This window comes from Ixodes scapularis, unplaced genomic scaffold, assembly GCF_016920785.2.
Source record: "Ixodes scapularis isolate PalLabHiFi unplaced genomic scaffold, ASM1692078v2 PGA_scaffold8__174_contigs__length_109621045, whole genome shotgun sequence".
Taxonomy (NCBI): domain Eukaryota; kingdom Metazoa; phylum Arthropoda; class Arachnida; order Ixodida; family Ixodidae; genus Ixodes; species Ixodes scapularis.
In genome coordinates this window covers 2709737-2731012 of record NW_024609883.1, presented here as the reverse complement: position 1 = coordinate 2731012, position 21276 = coordinate 2709737, and the positions used below count along the sequence as shown (strand labels likewise).

At 44.7% G+C, this 21276-nt stretch overlaps 1 protein-coding gene across 1 annotated transcript in view; it reads right to left on the bottom strand.

Moving 5' to 3' along the window:
* Positions 1-21276, bottom strand: part of LOC8041303 (putative phosphoenolpyruvate synthase) — a 394011-nt gene that overhangs the window by 43482 nt on the left and 329253 nt on the right. Inside the window, exons 35-37 of the mRNA XM_040214093.3 lie at positions 20986-21064; positions 20500-20554; positions 2524-2600 (exon numbers count right to left, since the gene is read on the bottom strand). Coding sequence (XP_040070027.1) covers positions 2524-2600; positions 20500-20554; positions 20986-21064 — 211 coding nt within the window. The remainder of the gene's footprint in view (positions 1-2523; positions 2601-20499; positions 20555-20985; positions 21065-21276) is intronic.

Sequence of the window (21276 nt, the reverse complement as noted above, 5' to 3'; positions counted from 1 at the left end):
AAATAAAAACAAAAACAAACATTGTATGTGAACTATACTATTTCTCGATGAAAGCTTTCACCTCCTACGAAAGTAGAGACTGAAAAGACGTACTCTAAACATCGGGATTCCTTTTTGTGGAATGGGATACATCGAACAATTAATAGATACGTTGATGCATGTCGTCTCTGCCAAATATTCAAGATCCCCACGACCAGCCTATTCGATCCCCTATCGCCTATTTGGCCACCCGACTGCTTTATTCACGCAATTGGTATAGAGTTCTTGGGACCTTTCCTTACATCCACAACCAAATAGCGTTGGACAATTGCAGCTGTTGACTACTTGATCCGTTAGGCACACAGAAGCTGTGCCGGTCGCCACTGCACGAGAAGTGACCGACTTCTCTCTTCACTGTATGGTTTTGCCCCCTGGTGCTCCGCAGATCGCTATAAGCGACCGCGGCAGCCCGTTTGTCTATAAGGTTCTTGACGAGGTTTTTCGGCTGGCACAGCTTGACGAGGTTTTTCGGCTGGCACAGGGGGGGGGGGGGGGGTAGGCCCTTGTTACCCTTGCAGGGTAACAAGGGCCTACCATCCTCAAGCTAATGAAATAACGCAGCGGCTAAATCACACTTTTACTACCATGCTTTCTATGATGGGACACAAAGCCACAGCGATTGGAACTCCATATTCTCATTCATCACTTACGTGGACAGCGGCGCACGCCAGGCTACTACACGATTTTCGGAAAATTTTTCTTTTACGCCAGTGACTCACTGAAAACCTTGGACCCCCACAATTGTGTTATTTATACTCACCCCTTCCCAAAGCGCTTCTGATATATGCCTCTGAGCTGAGGAGGCCCGTCAAATCGCCCGCTACGATACCCTTAGATCACAACAGCACCAAATCTTTCGTGCAGTGGCTCACCCCAATGTCTCGTAGATGATTGGTGAGAAGATTTTGATTTTAACCCCACTCCGGTCAAGTAGGAAGCAGGTCAAGCAAGCTTATGTACACATTTGTTTGACCCGTACCGAATTATCGGCCGCATTTCTTCAACAAACTGCGAAGTCGTCCCAGTACCACCACGCCGTGACCGTTCACTCGAGAGCAACTGACGTCGTGTGTATAACCTATATGAGGCGCTACTATCATCCCAACCACAATATCTAGCAATCCACTTTCTGCCGGTTGGCCAGCACTCTTTCCCCCGAGGGTGCAGCGAGCAAATACATCACTAAAGGAATACAGGCAACTCCTCACGAACACAATGGGCTCCTTAGGATGGAGACTTAGGCAAGTAAGCTACTCATCACTTAAAGGCAGCAGCGCAAAGGTTGTCTCACAGACCCGCACACAAAAAATTGTGCATGTGGTTTGAGTGTGTGAGTCAACTCTTGCGCTGTCGCCTATAAGTCAACAATAGGCTCGATACAGACAGGATCTGGGCCGTTCGAATGACTGGATGTGTTGCAGCATCGTGTTTTTTTTTTTCTTTCTGTTAGGCTGGTAACCAAATTCATCTCTCGGGTTAGCGTTTTCGCTATCGAGCGCGTGTTTGTTGTGCGCGCTGTTCAGTTGTGACGTCCTGTTTCTTTTTTTTTAATGTAAAAGAAACCTTAAAATTACTTTTTATTAAATTACCAGGAACATACACGCCGCATTCGCTTGATGTCTCATCCGGTTCTACCAACTTTGAACTGGGCGCGACGTCTGTTAGTAGCACAAACAAGTTGTAACCTACCCGCTAAGCGGGTGTAGTAGTAACATACTGAAGCGGGTTTTCGAAATTTCATAATGCAACTTTGAAGCTGCCGATTACATTAATTATTGCGAGGTTATGGATGAGCTTGATTTACCGTAATCACGCTTTACATTTGTGCTTTTGTGGGCAGTTAAACATTTAGGTATTTGGTACTGTGACAGTCGCCAGAGCACCTGACGGTCAGAAAAAGGACCGATTCATTACCTGGTTACACTCGTGTCGTGTGCTTTACGTCGGAGAGGCTGGAGCAGCCAAGACACGATGGAAAGCTTCGGCGATTGCAGTGCGCTGTCTAATGCCTAATGGAAATGAGCGGAGTGTACTGTATTCCTTCTAACAAAGTATTTGATGCGAGGAAGAACAATAGGGTCGGAAAGAGAAAATGGCAGAAGAATGGCCATGCTGGAATTTGGACCCGGCAACGACTGCCACACTCTCAATAGGATAATCCTTGTGGCACTGTACAAATTACATTAAACCATCTCACAATAAATCTGCTCTTATATTGTTTAAGCATTGGTAGCGACCGAAAAGACAAGCTACTTTATAATTATTTGCTTTCCAGAATTCAAAACGTTTGTGTAAACGTCTGAGAAGACTGTCTATAAGTAGAATAATGGTGAACTTTTCGAAAAGTTCCAAGATTCGCTAAACCGGTCCAATCTGTTCGACGTCGACCTTAGGCTCGAAGAACACCCGGGACAGACCATGTTGTGACTGCAGCGCTTGGTTTCACTTGCAACGTTTTGCCCTGCAGTGCAAACGCCCGCTTACCTGAATACAGTCTGCGGCATCCAGAGTCTTGACAACTCTTGCAGGAGCCGTGACACTGCCGCGGCTCACCGGAGTTCCTGCGTTTCCAACTCCTTATTAGTCGCCGGAAAGGTGAACATGTCAATGACAGTATTCACGTTCCATTTGGAGCAGGAAATTGTTTTTTTAGTTGTGTTGAACGACGTTTTACGTTATGAATTTCAACGCGTTTCACTTGTAGCGCGGGTTTTAAATTGCACACAATTTAATACCGTTTTTAAGAAAAAATTGGAACTCTGAAAACAGAAGGTCTGCAGCGTTGGCGTGTTCGAACGTCCCGAGCAAAAAGCAGCTAGAGGACAAGGCCCTGCAAACGTCATCACAAGTGGGTATACGGGCCTCGCAATGTCTTAAAACGAGCCCAACGGTAGGACACGGCTTCGCCAAGACATCTGCCGCTTCTCTGCAACTCTCGTGGAGCGTGTTTGCCGCTTGGGGTGGGGTCCACTAAGGAAGACGTAATGCGCAGACCTTGTCTTCTAAGTGGTCAACATTACTGCAGCATGTAACCAAACGCTTGTATGGCACTTAGACTGCCTGCAAAACTTGATTTCTGAGCGTACCGCGCTGAAATTTACTACAGAGGTGTAAGCAGGTAGTAAGAGCTTACAGTGAAAAAACAAAAAAAAAAACAAAAAAAAAAACAAAAAAAGAAAATGAACTGATCTTGCTCTGAAGAAAAAAAGTGAACAAAATAGAAACCTTTTCTGGGCAATCTACGCCGCCACTTCGAAGACGATGCACGACTAGGGAGGGATTGTAGCACAGTGGTGAGTTAGCCTACTTAGTGTTGCATTTTAAAAGGGTATAAACAGCGCAAAAAGACACGGACAGGGAAGATGTACACACACAGAGCACTGACGGCAAACAAGGTGTACAATGAAAAGATCCCAAGGTAAAAGAAATGAATTGTAGCACTGTGGTAAGTTGAGCTAGTTGGTGCTGCATTTTAAAAGGATAAAACAGCCCAAAAAGACACGGACAGGAAAACTGTACTGACACAGAGCGCTAACGGCGAACATGGTGAAGAATTGTTGAACATTTGAACAACAAACGCATTCCTCAAAGCAGTGAAGCCAAAGGAGGATTGCCGACGACAGATGCCGTTCGCTGCGGCGGTTCTGTTTGGGACTTTGGAGTGGGGCGGACTTATTTTCCGAAGGCGTGCTAAGCTAAGTGCATTTAGTGTTTTCCTTGTGAATTTGGTTCTAGCGTGCATGAAGTAGTTTGCATAGATTTAGGAAGTGCTATGATAGGAAGTTAGGCTAGTTTAGGCTGCCGGGAGGCCACTAGCAAGTAAGGCTAGAGTAGGGCTTTGGTTTGATTTATGGCGGAATTTTCTTTTCTTCTTGCGTGCATGGAGTAGTCCGTACAAATTTTAAAAACCGCTAAGTCAGTTTAAGGTGCTGGGAGTCCGCTAGCAACAAACGCTGGCGTAGGGCTCTGACCTTGTTTTACTTTCGGGCAATTCTTTTGTTGCGTTTTGTATGCTTAACTTGGTTGGAGGTAGATAGGTGCTGTGGTTCGACGTTGGAAGAGCTACAAATGGCGTGAGGACCTAGTGTCGTGAAGTAAGTGCATGCGGTGGGTGCATCTAGATGAGACAGATTTTAGGACCTTAGCGAAGGCGGAGGAGGGTCGCTTGGTTTGCCGAATCTGCAAGAGGGTAGGGTAAGGATTTAAGCGGAAAGAATGGGTGTGCGCAGCTTGGGGTTGAGGAGGTAAAGCGGGAGCCTAAAGTAGAGTGAGAAAAGCAGGTGGTCCTGGTGACTTTGGTTCAGATGCTAATTAAGACGGAGGAACTCAAGGTAGAGTTTCAGGAGCTCATCAGTGAGGAGCGGGAGAAGCGGGTGGGGCTTGAGAGGCTGGTGGAGGAGGTCAAGAAGAAGGAAATATGAAATGCTGGGTTAGAGTAGCGTAAAGGGAAGTGCGAGGACAAGGTGGAGAGCATGGGAAGCGAGTTTAATGAGGAGCGTGAGAAGCGGGCTGACCATGAGATTCAGGTGGAAGAGCTCAGGAAGGGGGAAACGTAAAAGGCTTAGATGGGGCAGCGTAAGAGGGAGTGAGAGGCAGGAATGCAGCAGTGGGCAGAGGGGCGACAGCGAACGTAGCGGGTATGGGCAGTTTCAAGGAAAGAAAGAGTTAGTAAAGAAGTGGAATTCAGCGGGACGGGAGAGGCTCCTCGACCGTACAGTGCCGTAGTGGCGCAGGTTTTTAGCTGGACAGCAAAGGAGACGGTGGTAAACCGGGAGCCACAAAGCAAGTGAGGTAGCACAGATAGTTTGAGGGAGTCAGCCGCAAGGAAGAGAGCGAGAAAAAGAGGGTGAAGTCAGGCAGTTCGATGCTACGAGGATACGGGTGGTAGGAGACTCGAACATGACAAGGGTTAAGGAGGGTCTTCTCGCCAGTCTGAAAGAGGACGGGAGGGTAAACGGAGTCGCCCAGTCAGGAAAGTGCCCCATGACGCTATGACGAAAGCTAAGGAAGAGCTCTGGGGTCATATGGAAAGAGAGAATCTAGTAGTAGCGCATGCGGGACTCAATGACGTGTTGAAAAGAGGGAGCCAGAACTTCGGCAGACACAGAGAGATTTGGGTACGTAAGCTGAAGGAGGTCTTTAAAAGGTTGCATATGTAAATATGCACTATCCCAGAGGTCAGGGGACAGTCTTCTTAGACAAAACAAAAACGGGTAATGGAAGCTAAGCGGGTCATTAGGGGGATGAGCCGACGACTTGAATACGGCGTAATAATAATAAACAGGGTGGTGAATAAGTCTCGCTGAGACCCTTTTGCATGAGGCATCCACTACAGTGGAGCCTCAAGTAGCACGGCAGGGGTAGGATTGGATCTTACGCCGTAATTGTTTGGGGGTCCCGGAACCTTGAGTGAGCAGGTGTAGATGAAGTTGTACTAGTAGAAAAGCCAGAGTAAGCTAGATAGAATGTGTAAAAAGTAAAAGCAAGGAACTTGGGTGCAAAGATAGATCACATATAGCATACTTAAGAACAACTAAGACGAGAAAATTTGGTGGTATATGGGTTGTTGAAACGCATCTTAGAGATGCGGAACAACCCTCTGGCAATCGAGATTATCATGGGGAACAACGCAATAGAGCGGAGGACAGCAGAAGAAAAGGCGGGATTGGAGCATTAAAAAGAAATGCAAATTGGCATAGAGCCAGAGAAGAATGCACGGATATTTTATGGCTAGAAGGGGCTTTAGCAGGTGATTTTTGTACTTATGGAAATGAGTAGATGCTAAAGAGGAGAACAGTAAAAATGATATAATGTACTTCAAAATATATTATTGAACTAGGACAGTGATTTTCAAATAAAGGTCGGCGAAGCCCTGCCTCACCAATCAAGGCGGCAATAAAACTTTTTCTTTTTTAGATTGAGAAGAAACGTTCCGATTTTCGGTTAAATTTTTTTTGTGTAAGTCAATAAGAGAAGTCTACTTCAAACTAGACCTTAGTTATATCCATTCATTAAATTACTATCATAATTAACATACACGTTACCATTCCTTTCACCACGAACGGAGGGTTTTCCATCACCTCCGCCGATCCACAAGGAGTCCGCGAAACATCAGTGGTTGAGAACCACTGAACTTGGAGAACATAACGAAGTATTTATCCCAAGGGACATAAGTGCTCATCTAGAGGACCTGGATAGGTACACATATTTAAGAGATTCATATTCAGACAAACAACCCCTAGGAGTTTGTGTAAAGAAAACTCTTTTTGCATTCTTTTAGCAGGAATCATGGTACTTGGAGATGTGCGAAAGACATGGCTTATATTTATGCAATACAGGTAAGAAGTGCAACGGGCTTTTAACATGGCGAACGGGTAATTCACATTCTACAGTAGATTATGTACTCTCTTCAAATAGAATGTACAGTAGACTATAGACAATAAAAATAGATGAGGTTCAAAAAGCCTAAGTAGTGGTCACAAACGAATTAAGCTGATCATTACTAGGGAAGGAAACGCAGGGACGGAGCAAAACAAATTATCAGATCAATCATTTTATACAAAAAACAGTTGGAAATAGTTCTTAAGCAAATAGAGAATATAATCTCTGGAGTCACTCCAACGGATTTGAGTTACATAACGCTAACTAAGCAATTCGAACAAGAGCTGTCTAAAATATGCAATAAAAAGAGGAGAAAACGAAGACGCAAACTGAAGAGCTGGTCGGATGATGGCGTAAAGAGGGCAATAGAGAAACGCCAACAAGCTTTTAGAGAGCACAGATGTTCCGAATGTAATGGGGAACCAGAAAGTGAGGCAAACGAAAACTGGGATAGAGTCATGAAAATAGACGGGAGGCATCCTGCTTGAATAATGAAAAAGACTCAGAGGGCTGGAGTCAGAGGGCTGTCTAAAGTAAATAAAAAAAGGTAGAAAGGTAATCAGGAAGCTTTAAATTTACTTGAACTCATTAATTCATAAAAGAAAGTCAGAGGATAAACATATTCTCATGCCTAAGGGTAATCAACTTGAAGGAGATGAGGCAATGTAATATATAGAAACAGTAATGACAGAATTCATGCAGCAAGGATACATAGGAGGGGCCTCAGCAGTGGAGGATAGTTCAAGAACTAATGTTGAAGCTATCGGACAGAAAGAAATGGAAAGAGCAGAACGGAGAATTCTAACGGTCCATCAACAGGTGCAGATTGTATACCAATGAAGTTGATAAAGCAATCAGGACTCAAATCTAAGGCGTTAAAAAAGCAGTAAGTAGCATTATCATAAAGGGAACTGTCCCGAAACGATAAAGGCCAAGGGGAATGAGTTTAATATACGAGGGAAAGGGGGCAAAGCTGATGTAAGTACCTATCGTCCCATAACAGTAACATCAGCAGTCATTAAACCAGCGTATCAAGGTAGCAGAAAATGAAGATAGACCATTCTGTTTAGCTTTTTTAGATATAAAAGGGGCTTATGAGAATGTCATTGAAAACAATTTGTCGAACATAATGGGGAGATTAGATGTGGACGACGGAATATTGAAAATTTAAAGTGGTATTTACCAAGACCACAAGGTATTAATAATATGGGAAGGAAAAAAGACAAAGACAATAGACATAAAACGAGGTCTTAGACAGGCATGCCCTTTGTCGCCATTGCTGTTCATGTGCTATCTCCGAGAATTAGAGAAGTTTAAAACAACACTCTTGGTTTTAACCTTTTATACGAAGGAAAGGACAAAATATCAAACAGTCATTATGCTGTGTGATGATGATATAGTGGTAATGGCCTATAGCAACATAGAGCTTCATTCGGCAGTGAATATATGTGGCGCAGAGGTCCATAGGTTAGGCTTGGAATACAGTAGTGACAAATCAGCGGTCATGGTGTTCAATGATGACGGAATCGCAGAGCCAAAAATAAAAGGGTTAGACGTCGAACATCTCGACAAGTAGAACTTTCTACGAGTATGAATTAACGAGAGCACAGAGAACCTCAATGAACATGCAAAATATGTAACTGTTCAGAGCAAGAGAAATGCAGCTGTAATGAAAAATAGAGAAATGTGGAGCTATAATAGGTATGGCGCAGTGAGGGAGATCTGGAAAAGAGTTATGGCTTCAAGCCTAACTTTTTCAAATGCAGCTTTGTGCATAAAACTTTACGTCCAGACAAGGCTAAAAATAAAGCAACGTGGAGTAGGTAGATTGTCTCGAGAGCACATGGTAAAACACCGAACCAAGGTGAACAGGGCGATACGGGTTGGTCCTCTTTCGAGGGCAAAGAACCTAAGAGTAACATAGTATTTAAGGATAGGCTGAAAGAAACAGATGCAGAACGACAGCACAAAGAGTTCTTAGCTATTTACAGATGAGAACCGTCTAGACAAAATGTAGGAATTGTACTATAGAACGTAAATTGCATATTGGATAGGGTTTCGCATCGCAAGTTACTGCATAAATTGAAGCAAACGTTGGGCGATGATCGACTACTGAGGTAGATAGACTTATACTTTACGAATCGTAAACAGTTTGTGTGTGTAGGCAGTGCTGAACCAATAGTGTTACCTATTCTTTCTGGGGTGCCCCAGGCCTCGGTACTCGGACCGTTGCTCTTTTTGGTTTTTATCAATGACTGCGAGTTGATAAGCCCTCGATTATGTGCCGTTTTTTTTTTGCTGATGATTGTGTACTGTTTTAAAATATATCGTGTGTATCTAACCAAAAATGCTTAGAGGTGAGTATTCAAATGATTTTGTTGTGGTGTCAAAAATGGCTAATGGATCTGAATGTAAAAAAAAAATGGGTGCAGATGTCAGTTCCACTGAAGAATGTTCCTATCTTTTTTTCTTATTCTATTCATTAAAATGTCTCAGAAGCGTTCATGAATACAAGTATCTGGGTGTTAATATCACTCCCAACGTAAGCTGGGCTAGTCATATTGAGCAGATTGTCACAAAAGCGTCAGGTAAAGTGTGGTCGCTACGTAGGAAACTGTGTCACTGTACTCCTGAGACAATGCTGACGGCCTATAAATCGCTGATTCGTCCTTTGCTGCAATATGCTGACGTTGTATGGGACCCGCACTCGCAATCTCTCATTGACCAATTGAAAGGCCTTAAAAAATCGCGTAGGTTTATTTACAACTCATACGGCGAAATTCAGACGTGTCACCGTTGTATACCGCCTCCGGCGTGTCTATATTGTCATGTCGTAGGAAAGTAAAGCGTTTGAAATTTTTGCATAATATAATGCATAATAAAGCTGCTTTAAATTCTGATGATTTGCAGAATAACGCGAGTCGTGATACAAGGCAGAAGCACGAGAATTTGCACCTTGAGTTCCGATGTAGAAAATATGTTTTTAAATCCTCCTGTTTTCCTCGTTCTGTTAGTGAGTGGAATGAGTTGCCACCAAGTGTGACGGCGATTGCTTCCACGGCTTTATTTGCGAGAGCAGTTGATGCAGTTTTTTCTGCCACCAATGACTATGCTACTTGTTAATTGTTGTTTGTTCATTTAACTCGTTGATGTTTTCTGGTGTTGTATATCATGCCTTGGCCCTCAAAAGTTGGGCGGCAGTATCTCAAATGAATAAATAAAAAAATAAAAATAAAATATCGGCAGTAGGAGGGAGGGGGGGGGGGGTGAAAAAATAAAGGTTAAGAAGAGAGTACCAAAGAAATTGAGAGCGAAATATGGGAAGCAGGCATGCAGACTAAATCCGTCTTTGAAATTTACAGATAATTTCAGAAGCACATTACTAAGAAACCTATACTATAATATTAAGGTCTGCTAGTTGGATATGCATATTAAAAATAAATAGCGGGAACGTCAATTATACATTGACGGAACAAGCCCTTGTTCCGTCGGTGTGTACTTGACCTTCGTGCCATTTATCTGTAATAAGAAACCCATCTTCGACAATTCTAGGAGGAGCTCCTTGTTGTTCGAGGTAAGGACGGGAGTGTGACGGATTAAGGCACATAGAGCTAGATATCGAGAAGTAGATTCGGTTTGTGGAGCTCGTGAAGAGGAGTTGACGGCTGAGTACTTGACAATTTACTGTAAGAGGCTTCTACCTGCAGTAGCTGAAGAGGCGACTAATTAAAAAGAAGAAGAAAAAAGCGCACTGGCAGTTAGGGATTGTGAGGGAAAATAGACACGGGGAAAGTAGAAATAAATAAGAAGAAATTGTATGACTGGTGGCATAGGTCGAAGGAAGAATGAATATTTTTTTATTCCCGTCCGAGCGACCCTTAGGGCGGAAGGGGCGTGCACCCGGCAGCATACAGTCGCCTCCGTCGTAAAGATCGCAGCTTTAAGGATAAAACTCTGGATATATAACTCTATGTGGATTAAATGTTAAGAGAAAGAAAACAAAGCACTGGCTAGGTGGGTCAAGCCGCCGTCCGATTCAAAGGGTTCAGCCCCATCCATTCATCCATCGATCCATCCATCGATCGGAGAGCCGGGCGCCGGCCTGTTCAGATTATGATAAGAGGTGATCCCGCAAAAGAACCCATATCGGCCACGTTCCGAGCGCTTCCTCGAAGAGGCATACGCAATCTGTCGGCAGCACTTCCCCCTACGCGTGCATCGTGTGCGAAGTGTATGCGTAGATTCCCAGAACAGGTTTCTGTTTTCGTTTAACAAGTTCGTTCATTCCTTTAGTTTTAACTTTAAACATCCACGAACTAATAGAAATAATGGGGGAACATAAAAGACAGGGACAGCAAGATACACATCGCCTAGTCCGTCCCCGTATTGCATGTTCCTCCCATTATTTATATTATCCTTAGCAGCACGCTTTTCATTTCCAGTCCACGACCCGCTTGCACCTCTGTAACAAATGCAGCGCGATACGATGAAAACCTGACTTTTGCGGGCCGTCTAAAGTGCCTTAGAAGCGTTCGTTTACATTCTGTCCATTTACTCTACAGGCGGCATGGCTCCAGTGGGCGCCACAGTATGCCATTTTTTTCCCCAAGCGCACGTGCACTGCGCCTCCCTCATCGTCGTAGTGACTCTTGTCGCTACAGGTGCCTCCCCCTCAAATGAATTGGTCTAGGAGACAACAAGTGATATAGTTACGCAGTCTTCGAATTGTAGACGACTTACAGAGCTTGGGTTTGTTGTGGAGTACCCTTTGTGTTGCCCGAGTTGTGCCGGCTTGATTATGTCAAGTGAAATTATCTCCTCACATCCTTTGATGGGCATTGCGAAATTTGTGTCCAAACGTTTTAAAACTTCGCACGGTTCTTCATGAAGGTTTGGAAGAGACTTCTATGCGGGTAGGGGGGGGGGGGTATTGACGTAGAGGGGTGGGAAAGGTTCGTTCAGGGGCTTCAGAACTTTTCCTCCCCAGTGTAATTACGGCGTTAGCACAAATAAATTCATCAGTAGAGCGTGACAGTTTTGAGCTGTGGAAGCCCTTGCGTGACTGGTGTGAGTGTATGTCGCAGTTTCTCGGACGGGGAAGGCAGCCGGCATAGCTGTAGTCCTCGACATTCGTGTTCTCGGTATGTGCGGTCGGTGTTAAAAATTCCTCAGGAAGGCTTACAGGCACATCATACACTACCATTGCCGTGCTACATCCCAGGGAACGTTTTAGAGATTTTCTTACTCCCAGCATGACGAGCTGTAGTGTCTCCGTCCATGAAGTGGCTATACCCTTAGTCTCAGACCTGTCTTCAGCTGTATGTAAAATCTTTCTAGCATCGCTTTTGAAACGAGGCGATCCGACGTTGTGTGGATATACGCTTTGTTCCAAGGAGACATGAGAGGTTCCGGAAGAGTATATACTTAAATTGACTCCCTCGGCAAGTCGTGATGGTGTTCGGTATCTTAAAGCGACTAATCCACATGCTAACGCCGGCACGGCCTACGGATTCTGCCGTTATAAATTTGACATATGTTGCTTCGGGAAATCGCGTGAAGCGGTCGACGCAGTTTGAAATATACTACAGCGGACAATACAAGCCAAAGGAGCTTTCCATGCTTCTTCAGCTTACCTGCCAGTTTTTAATGAAGCTTTGGTGTATGAGAATCTTAGAATTCTTTCAGAATTTAACAAACAATAAAGCTTGTGGGAACAATATGCCAACCAAGAGTACAGACCGAGTGTTTCAGACTACATTGTCCGGGAGTGTACCTGTAATCGTAATCTAATTTAAGCAGTCAAGCCTATTAGGAAGTGAAAACTTGCCGAGTGCTTTAGTCGTGTGTTGACTCACGTTTGCGTGCTGACAGGGCAGACATGTGCGTGAACATCTGCGAATGTCAACTTTCATCTTCGGCCGAATCACTCGAACAGTAATTAGGTGTTGAATAACTTGAATTCCAGCATGCGAAAGTGAACGTAATCTATAAAAATTGTTTTTTTTTGTCTTCTTGGGAACGTATGTTCTCGGTTGTTCTGTACAACGAACACGACTGTTTTCTTGCACTGCGGAATCTTCACGCCTTGGAAGTTGAGTGGCATCGTGCTTTCCAGAGATGATGAATTGTTATTGAAACAAAAACAAGTGTGCAGGCTAACTGGTTAAATAGTGACATGGTAACTCAGAAGCGGGGATACTAGATTGCGTTGTCCGTCCGGTTTCCCTCTCTCCCGGTTTTCCTCCTCTCTTGTGTCCGTGCTCTGCGTTGCTGCCAGTTCTTGGCAGGTGACAGCGATCCCTTCGGTAAAGCAGGCGTTTACACCAGCACTAGAAGAGCACCTAAGACGCTGGTTTTTGCCTCGTACATAGCGAACGTCTGTAGTTAACTCCATGATGTAAGCCATTTTTCATGTAGCTCTTGGTGCGTGTTTTTTGCTGCTAGATGCCTTTAAGATATGTCAATGACTTCTGATCTATGGTCGCTTAGAATGGTCGTCTTTTCAGGTAGTAGCGGAAATGTCTGATAGCCAGGTAGTGTCTCAGAAGTTCTCTTCCAAATGTCCTACATCGGCACTCGGTGGGTGATGGCTTCTTCAAGAAGAATGCTGTTCTTTCAGGTTCCCGTAGTGCTTTCTTGAAGGACAGCTTTGACTGCGGAGTAAGAATCATCTACCATAAGCGATGTTGGTGTTCCAGGCTTTGGGTGTGTCAGCAGCGTTACTTTGGAAGCTCGTTCTTGACTGTCTGAAATGCTGCGTCAGCAGGTGATATCCGAAGCAGAACTCTGTTTGTGCTTGTTTCTTGCAAGAGGTCGTACAGATCCTTGAATATGGTAGGGCGTCGATGAAAGAAGTGCCGGTAGTAGTTTACGAACCCGGGGAATTCACAGAGTTAATTTGTTGTTGAAGGACGCGGAAGCGCGCTATTATCGTCCACTCATTGTGGTAAATGTCGTCCGCCATAACCTTTATTGCGGTGGCACAAAAAGAAAAAGATGAGACCCTCGACTTTAAATTTACTTTTTTTCCGGGGCTGACGATAAATTAATATTCTTCGAGACGAGTGAAGAGTTCATGTAGGTGGTCTGCATGGTCGTCATGGTAGTCGCTGAAAACAAGGGTTTCGTGCAGGTTATGAAAGATGAAGGTAAGGCCATGTAGTACTTTGTAGATGAACCTTTAAGGGTGTGCCATGTTGCGGTGAACAAACGACATTCGGAAGCACCCGAACAGGCCGCATGGAGTCACGACGGTGGTCTATGGTACTTGAGCCGCTTTCACAGCGATTCGGTGGCAGGCTATCAAAAATTCTACCTTACTGAAGATGGTTGCTCCCTGCAAGGGCTCGGCGAAATCTTGTACGTGTGGAGTAGGGTAGCGATCGGGGACCGTGTTCTGGTTGTGGGTTCTGATACTGCGGCATGAACGCTAGTAGCTGTTCACCTTCGGTGCCATGTAGAGGGCCGAAGAGGAGAAGCTGAAAGAAGGCTGAATTTATCCAAGTTGAACCATATCCTCAAACTCCCGGTTCGCTATTCGCTGGCAATCTGCTTTGCGTCGCGGTCGAGAGAACACCGAGGGTTATGTTGTCTTTGTCTGGTGAATCACCGTATTTTTTCCGCAGCGTGAAGCGCAAGGAGCCAAAGCTCGCGCTATGGAAGCCAGATATTCATAATTCAATACTCAACTGTGCCCTTTTCGATCTGAATGAGCATTGTACATGCCTGCGGTCCTGTATCCCTGCTTAGTGGTGCACGTTAAATATCCCAGGCTAGCGGTTGTACTCCCCTGGCCAAATATCTCATCTGCAGCTGATACACTAAACGCCCACAAATTAACTTTCGGCTGTCTAAGCATCCACACAACACAATATTTACCAAGTGTTTCTACAGTGTGTACGTGGTAATTGTGCAAAATACGTCGGGGAATTCATCAAGAATGGCATTCAGTGCAGAGGTAGGATACACTTGAGGGAGACTAAAAAATTGGGGTGTGTGTATGTTTATACAGTCTAGACTTTAGGCTCCCTCAACGGGCGACTTGTCTCTCAGCTGTAGATGAGAAATTTAGCCAGTTCAGCAGAAATCGGCAGCCTGGGGTCTTTAGCCTGCACCACGCAGTAATTATACACGACCGTACGCCGGTACGATTTTGAGGGAGACTAGGTGGTCATTGGACTGTGTTCGCTGTAATCCTATATACAGTGAGATGAGTGTCCGTGTAATGGAGAAGCTTTTGCCTGGCGTATACCACGAGAGCCAAACGTGGGAGGAAGTCGGCTCCGATGAATGACTCGTAAACATCGGCGATTAAGAAAATCTAGCGAAACGTCCGTGTAAGGCTGATATCAAGAGAGCTATTTTTCGTCCGTACGCCATGGTTTGTTATCTTTTGATTCCTTGTATTGGGTGATATTAGGTCGATGGTTTAGGTACGACGAAAATTCCCACAACCGTGTTTAAAATTTGGTATATCAGCCAGTCACGAAGAAAAAACGGCTGGACTCAATGCCTTCCACACCATCCGCCTCTTGTGTTGAGCCTGTTTTTCCCGTGCACGTACACGGTGGTTGGCATTCCCTGGCGTCGTCACCATGCTGGTAATAATACCAGCGCAGTTGGTGTATTGCCGCGGACTGAGAGCGGCTTTGGCGATGTTCATAATGGGTGTTTTGCCTTTGTAATGTAGAGGAACGGAGCGACTGATGCAGAGGCCCTTGAGCTGTCCCGTGAGCTGGTCTACCATAACTTTCACGAGTAAGCCCGACGACAGGAGTTGGGCATTTTGTACTCCACGACCGGCGATGGTCGAGCGTCGGGTAGCCCCATGTCCCGTGCGTAGCCGGAGTAAATAATTCGAAAGCTCGCTTTCATTATCTGATCAACCATTAGGGCGGACATGGTTCTGGAGTCGGTGGTTGACGTACTCGATTTCATCTGAACTTGCTGGGGAAGTCTTTGGTTAAACAGCACTTGGAGGATTGTTATCTCCATGGCGGGTGGCCTTGCCGCCAAGAAGCTGCTCCACGTGTTTTAAGAGCTCCATTGACATTTTGTGACTGAGCTCCTAGACTGTCAAAAGTTTCTGCAATTGGTGGGGTTTCGAATTTGTAACTCGCCAAATAAGCTCAGTCTTCAAGCGTTCAAATGGCTGCTCTTTCGGTGGAGCTTGAAGGACGTCGCGCATCACCGCTGCCCATTGCTGTGGCAGGGCGGAAACGACATGGTCAGACTCCGGCAAAGACATTTTGCTTTTCGGAAATATCGAACCAATGGCAAGGAAGCAGAGTTCCGTGCCAGTAGCTCAAAATAACGGTAATATGAAGTTGAGGACTCTGAAGGTGAGCGTCATTTAATCGCCTGACAAGTCGGTGAATTGAGCGCCATTTATCATTCAGAAATGAACGGAGGTGGTTAAATGGCGGCTCACTAATAAAGAAAAGTAACTAACTAGGCAGGGAGGAGGAGGTTTCCTTCCGAGGTCTGGGTCACCATTTTGTGACAATACGTTTTAGTTGCACACACTTTACTTACATGTTGACGAAATAAATGAAACTAAAAAACAAAAACAAAAAAACAAAAACGAAACAAAAAAGAAACAGCGTCGGCAGCGTTGCCGACTGTGTTCAAGCATCTCGAACTCGCTCGCAGGTATGTCACCCTCTTTCTCGGGCGCACGTGCACTGCGTCGTCGCCGTCGTGAGTCTTCTCGCTACATACCTTTTGGGTGAGAGGATTGTGCGCAAAGTTAGCTCACTAGAAGCGCATTTGTTTAATTTAATATTGATTTTTTTCTATTAAGTTAGCTTCTAGTCTATACTCGTATCGGCTTAGGTTTTGCGACTATACTTTTTGCAGTAACATGCGTTTATGTGTGAACTATTTCTTATATATCGTTGAAAATGTAACTGGTCAAAACATTTATTTAAATGTATGTAAATACCAGAAGACAAAATTCTATACACAAGAAAAAAAATCTCGCGACATGAAATCTGCCAATTACGAAGAGGTGAACACGCACGCGCATACCGGTGTGTTGACATTGAACAGATAAGGTGTGTGATAATTTTACAATAAGTTTGATAAGTTTTAGATGCAATGTATGGTTACGATCAGTCTTAAAATATTATTTATAGAATACATTTTACGTATCCTTTAAATAGATGGAAACATCCCCCCTTCAGCACTGTGTTTCGGGAGAGTATCTCATGCTATGTTATAAATAGAGTTCCGTGTTTTGGTTATATACCGATAAACACCGGAAATTAACCCAAGGCGTTTTTTTTTAACCGGTGAAAACCAAAAAAACCCAAATTTGAGCTGTCTTCGAAAAAAAAAAAAAAAGCCAGCTCCACAGAAAATTTTTCACCCTACTTTTTGTTTTTTTCTGGTTGTACCGGAGAACATCCGCACTGAACTGTCCCTAGGCTTGTTCCTTTCTATCTAAGCCACATTCTCTGCCCCGCTCCTTTTTCGTATCTTTACCAGCAATACTGGAGAAGACCATATAATTTATAACCTATACTATTTTCTCCAGTAACTTTACAGTCGCTTGACAATAGAAGTCCAATAAACACCCATTTTTCTTCGGCGTTAAACTTAAACACCGAAAAACATCGTTTCAAAAGGAAAAAATAAACAATAATAAAAAAACCGAATTTGAAAAGAAAAAAAAGAGCGTAAGGCGTTTTTCAAGGCACATATCCACGAGAACGTGGATATGTGCCTTAAATATAAATATGTGCGTGAAACATTGTTACTACATTCTTCTTAACCTATTTATAAAATGAAGTAAATACGAAGTATTTATATTGCACTCTCGACAAGACATTATTATAGTAGGGTACGTTGTTGGACTAGTTGGTCCATCTTAGTTAAACATATAAAATAGCGCAAAAAAGACAAGGACAAGAAGTATACAGGACAAGCTCGAACTTTCAACTAGTTTTACTCAGGAAAAGGAAGCACATATACACACGACAGACGAAGGAGCACCGCATAAGCGCTGTTTAATTTAGTACCCGGTCATTGAAAAACTCAAATTAAAAACTATAAAACACAATAGAAGTGTCGCTGATACATGCTGTCCCACTTTTTCTGACAAAGAAAGCCTGCAATAGCTCACGAGCGACAGTCTCATAGCTTCTCCCCAGAATCCTTATCTGCTGAAGTCGCGGAACACAACCACACGTGTTGCAATGTATACACCAACTCATGTTTACAAACAAACCAGAGCGCCCCTAGCGGACGCCACCGGCGCCGTGCATGTGCGATGTAGTGTGGGCAAGAAGCTCGCCGTCGCCCAGAAACAAACCATTGAAATACGATGTTGTCGGCGTCGGTCTGAGTCCCCCTGCCCTTTTCGCGTTCGAATTGTTGATTCTACGGCTTCCTGGCAATTTTTGACTACTTGAGCGGCCTCAGGGAATTTACCGCGGCTCGTTACACCCCAAAACTTCGCGTGAATGATGATGCGGCGATTCCTTCCGCGTGGACGCCGTAGAATGGGCGCTAACGTCTGATTCGCGTGATGAGATTTCGCTCGCAATTTTCAGTCGCGACGTCACTCGGGCTGCAAAAGCGTGAACTGTAGCTGAGATCGTCGACGTCGATACCGAAAATCGCAAGCAGAATCGGACCAAGTGAATCAGGCATAACAAGCCGGTGATGGCCACCGGTAACAATGATAAACATCTCCTTGTACCTACTGTTTACATCGAGCCCACATACCAACCTCCAAACGTAAGTCTCTTGAGGTTTGCACTTATTTCTTATCGCAAGTACCGGGCCAACATTTGGTCTACGGGCCGGTGTCGTCTAAAAGAGCAGACGACAGTTCGAACGATCAGGCCGCTGTTTGAACTTGAAGACGCACTGAACGTAGTCCGCGGGTGACCCTTACAACTTGACGATTTTCCGGCGTTCATGTTGGAACAAGGTAAATAAAGCTGATGACCACAAGTATCCGTGAATTCAACCCAAAGTGCTTCCCGCCCAAGCAGTCGTTGTCCGACGGCGTCTGCTTTTCCCTTTTCAAGGCACATATCCACGTTCTCGTACGAACTGAGCGCATAAAAACTGACCTTCAAACCTTTCTCGACTTTTTTGGTACAGCCCCAGTCGCGGTGTTTTGACGGGAAGGCAGGTTCTTGTTTGGTGCCTTTCAAAACAACGCAGCAATACACGTCTCACATGGGGGCTTCCGCCCACAGCCCCAGACCGGAAGTGCACCCGACGCGCCACCACCGCGCCGTGACGTAACGGAGATGAGTTCGTGAATAGGCAAATGCGAGCCATATTTATTTTTTACTAATAATGCGTGCTCCCGGAAAAAGTCACTAACGAAAAAGGTTACTTCTTTTTGATTTAGGTCATTCAAAGACGGTTAAAAAAGCTATTGCGACTTCGTGCCTGGAGTCTGCACTGCTGAAGTCTTCTAACCATCAGGCGGATGCCAGTTTTGAATACCAGATTTGTAGACTGGAATTAGCTGGCTTCCCGTGTTCGGTTTTGATTCTGTGGCGAAGATCGCCCTACAAAAAAATGAACGGGTTTAAAAGAAAGGTCCCAATGAGGCGAAAAACAAAACCAGAAGTTATTCAGTACATCCACAAGGTTGCACACATTCTGAAGAAAGTTGCAAGCAAGTACGATGTTTTTGCTGTGTTCTCTGCCCCAAAGAAGTTGGCTGCGTTGTGCTCCCACATTTCTAATGAGACGGCAAAAAGGCCATGTGACAAGAAACACTTCATTCCTCACAGTCTCTGAAATAGGGGGTGTACAGTACAGGGGGTACACCCCTTGTCCAATATGTAACACCCCAAAACCACATTTTGACATTCTGTCCACCGACGTCGAGCTGGCGATACCAACTTTTACGAGCGGCTTGATAGTCGAGCGATACAACTTATTAAAGCAACTAATGTACTCATTAAATGCTACATTAAGACAATCAAAGTTTTTTGGCCCTACTTCAAGACCTAAGTAATTTGTTTTTGTAGTCTTTGATAGGCACATTAGCTATTTACTATGCTATATCTAACAGCTATCAAGCCGCTTCTAATATTTGGTATCGCCAACTCAACGTCACTGGACACACCGACGAAATGTAGTTTTGGGGAGGTAAATATGCAACAAGGCGTGTACCATTGTACACCCCTTAGTTTTCAGAATGTACGTGGGCGGCACAGTGGGTGTTGTCTACGAAATCCCACTAGGCTCTGGTACATCGGCCAGACAGGGCGGTGTATCAATGACCGTGCACGGAAGCGCGCATTATCAGTAAAAAATAAATATGGCTCACATTTGCCTATAATTTGCAACACGTGTGGCTGTGTTCCATGACTTCAGCAGAGAAGGGTTCTGGGGAGAAGCTGTGAAACGGTCGCTCGTGGGCTATTGGAAGCTTTCTTTATCAGAAAAAGTGGGACGGCATGTGTCAGCGACACCTCTATTGTGCTTTATAGTAATGAATTTCAGTTCTTGAATGATCGGGTATAAGATAATAAACTTTTATGTTTTGCTGCTTGGCCTGTCTTGTGTATATATGCTTCCTTTTCCTGAGTGAAACTAGTTGAAAGTTAGCGCTTCTCTTGTGCACTGTACATCTTGTTCTTGTCTTTTTTGCGCTATTTTGTATGTTTAGCTAAGACATTACCAGCTCGCAGACACGTAATCTACACCGGACAACAAAAAGTTGTAATCTTAATTAAGAAAAGATATTTCAACTGGTTCTACATTTGTACAGACTGTTTATATGTGCGTTCATCCTTCATTAAAACATGATGTATAATGCGTGAGAAAATATTAAAATGTGGTCATTTTAAAAGCCTGCCGAATCTGTGTTTAGGAGATATAAAAAAAAACAATAAAATTCAATACATTAAATTTTTTTTTATAAATATTTGCCACACGCGAATTATTCACCTCTAAGGTGTACCCATAGAACCACGACCAGGGTGGCTAATAAATGAGGAAGGCGCCCTTGCACTCGCTATTAAAAGCGAGGACGTTTACCAGGCGCTTGGCGCTTTTCGTTAGAGCCCCTATCACCAATCGGGCTCAAGCAGTTCAACACACCTTTAACGCAGCTGGGATCTCGTGGACCTTGAAGTTCTGCGCCCGGACTTCCCACCTGCAACCGGATGAACGCTCGTCACTCTGGGTACTCATGAGGCTAAGACTCCGGAAACTATATGGTGCATGGAACGTATCACCGACTGGGGTGTTTACTGCGTCCTCAAAAGCGGTCCCTTGACTACCGCCTGCCGTCATGCCGTTGCTTTTCGCCATCCTGGCGGTGCAGCAGTAGCAGAGGTGTATGAAACAGACGCCTGTTCTACTGCAGGTCACTCTTCAGCTAGACAGTCTACCGAAACCAAAGCCGACAGGGTGTGGAAGTCCTGGATGATAGTGACCTTTGCGTTCACTCGCCGTGTCATCCCACAGCATGGCATCCTGACCCCCGCGACGCAATTTCTTGCCACTTCTTGACCCCTTCGGTGCACGGGTGGGATAGGACGGTAAACACGCTAGTCGAAGACACGCCACCGTAGTGAAACTCACGGGACAGGGGACGCCACGCACGATGTCCGGGAAGCGCAGCTGGCCCAGAGCCGGGTGAATCCGGTTCCTGCGGATGGCTCTGCAGTAAACAACGATAATTTACGTTGGTAGATATTAGTGTTTTTTTTCGGGCGTTATCCGGTGTTCTTTATACGCGAAGAACCCTCGTGATCGGATAGCGCTGCAGCACGCGAGAAACGACAGTGATGGGGGAGAGTGACAGTCCGGCCAGTTAAACGAACACGTTACTAGGGTCTTGGCAAAGATCCAATGGTCTTGCGTCTTGAGTGT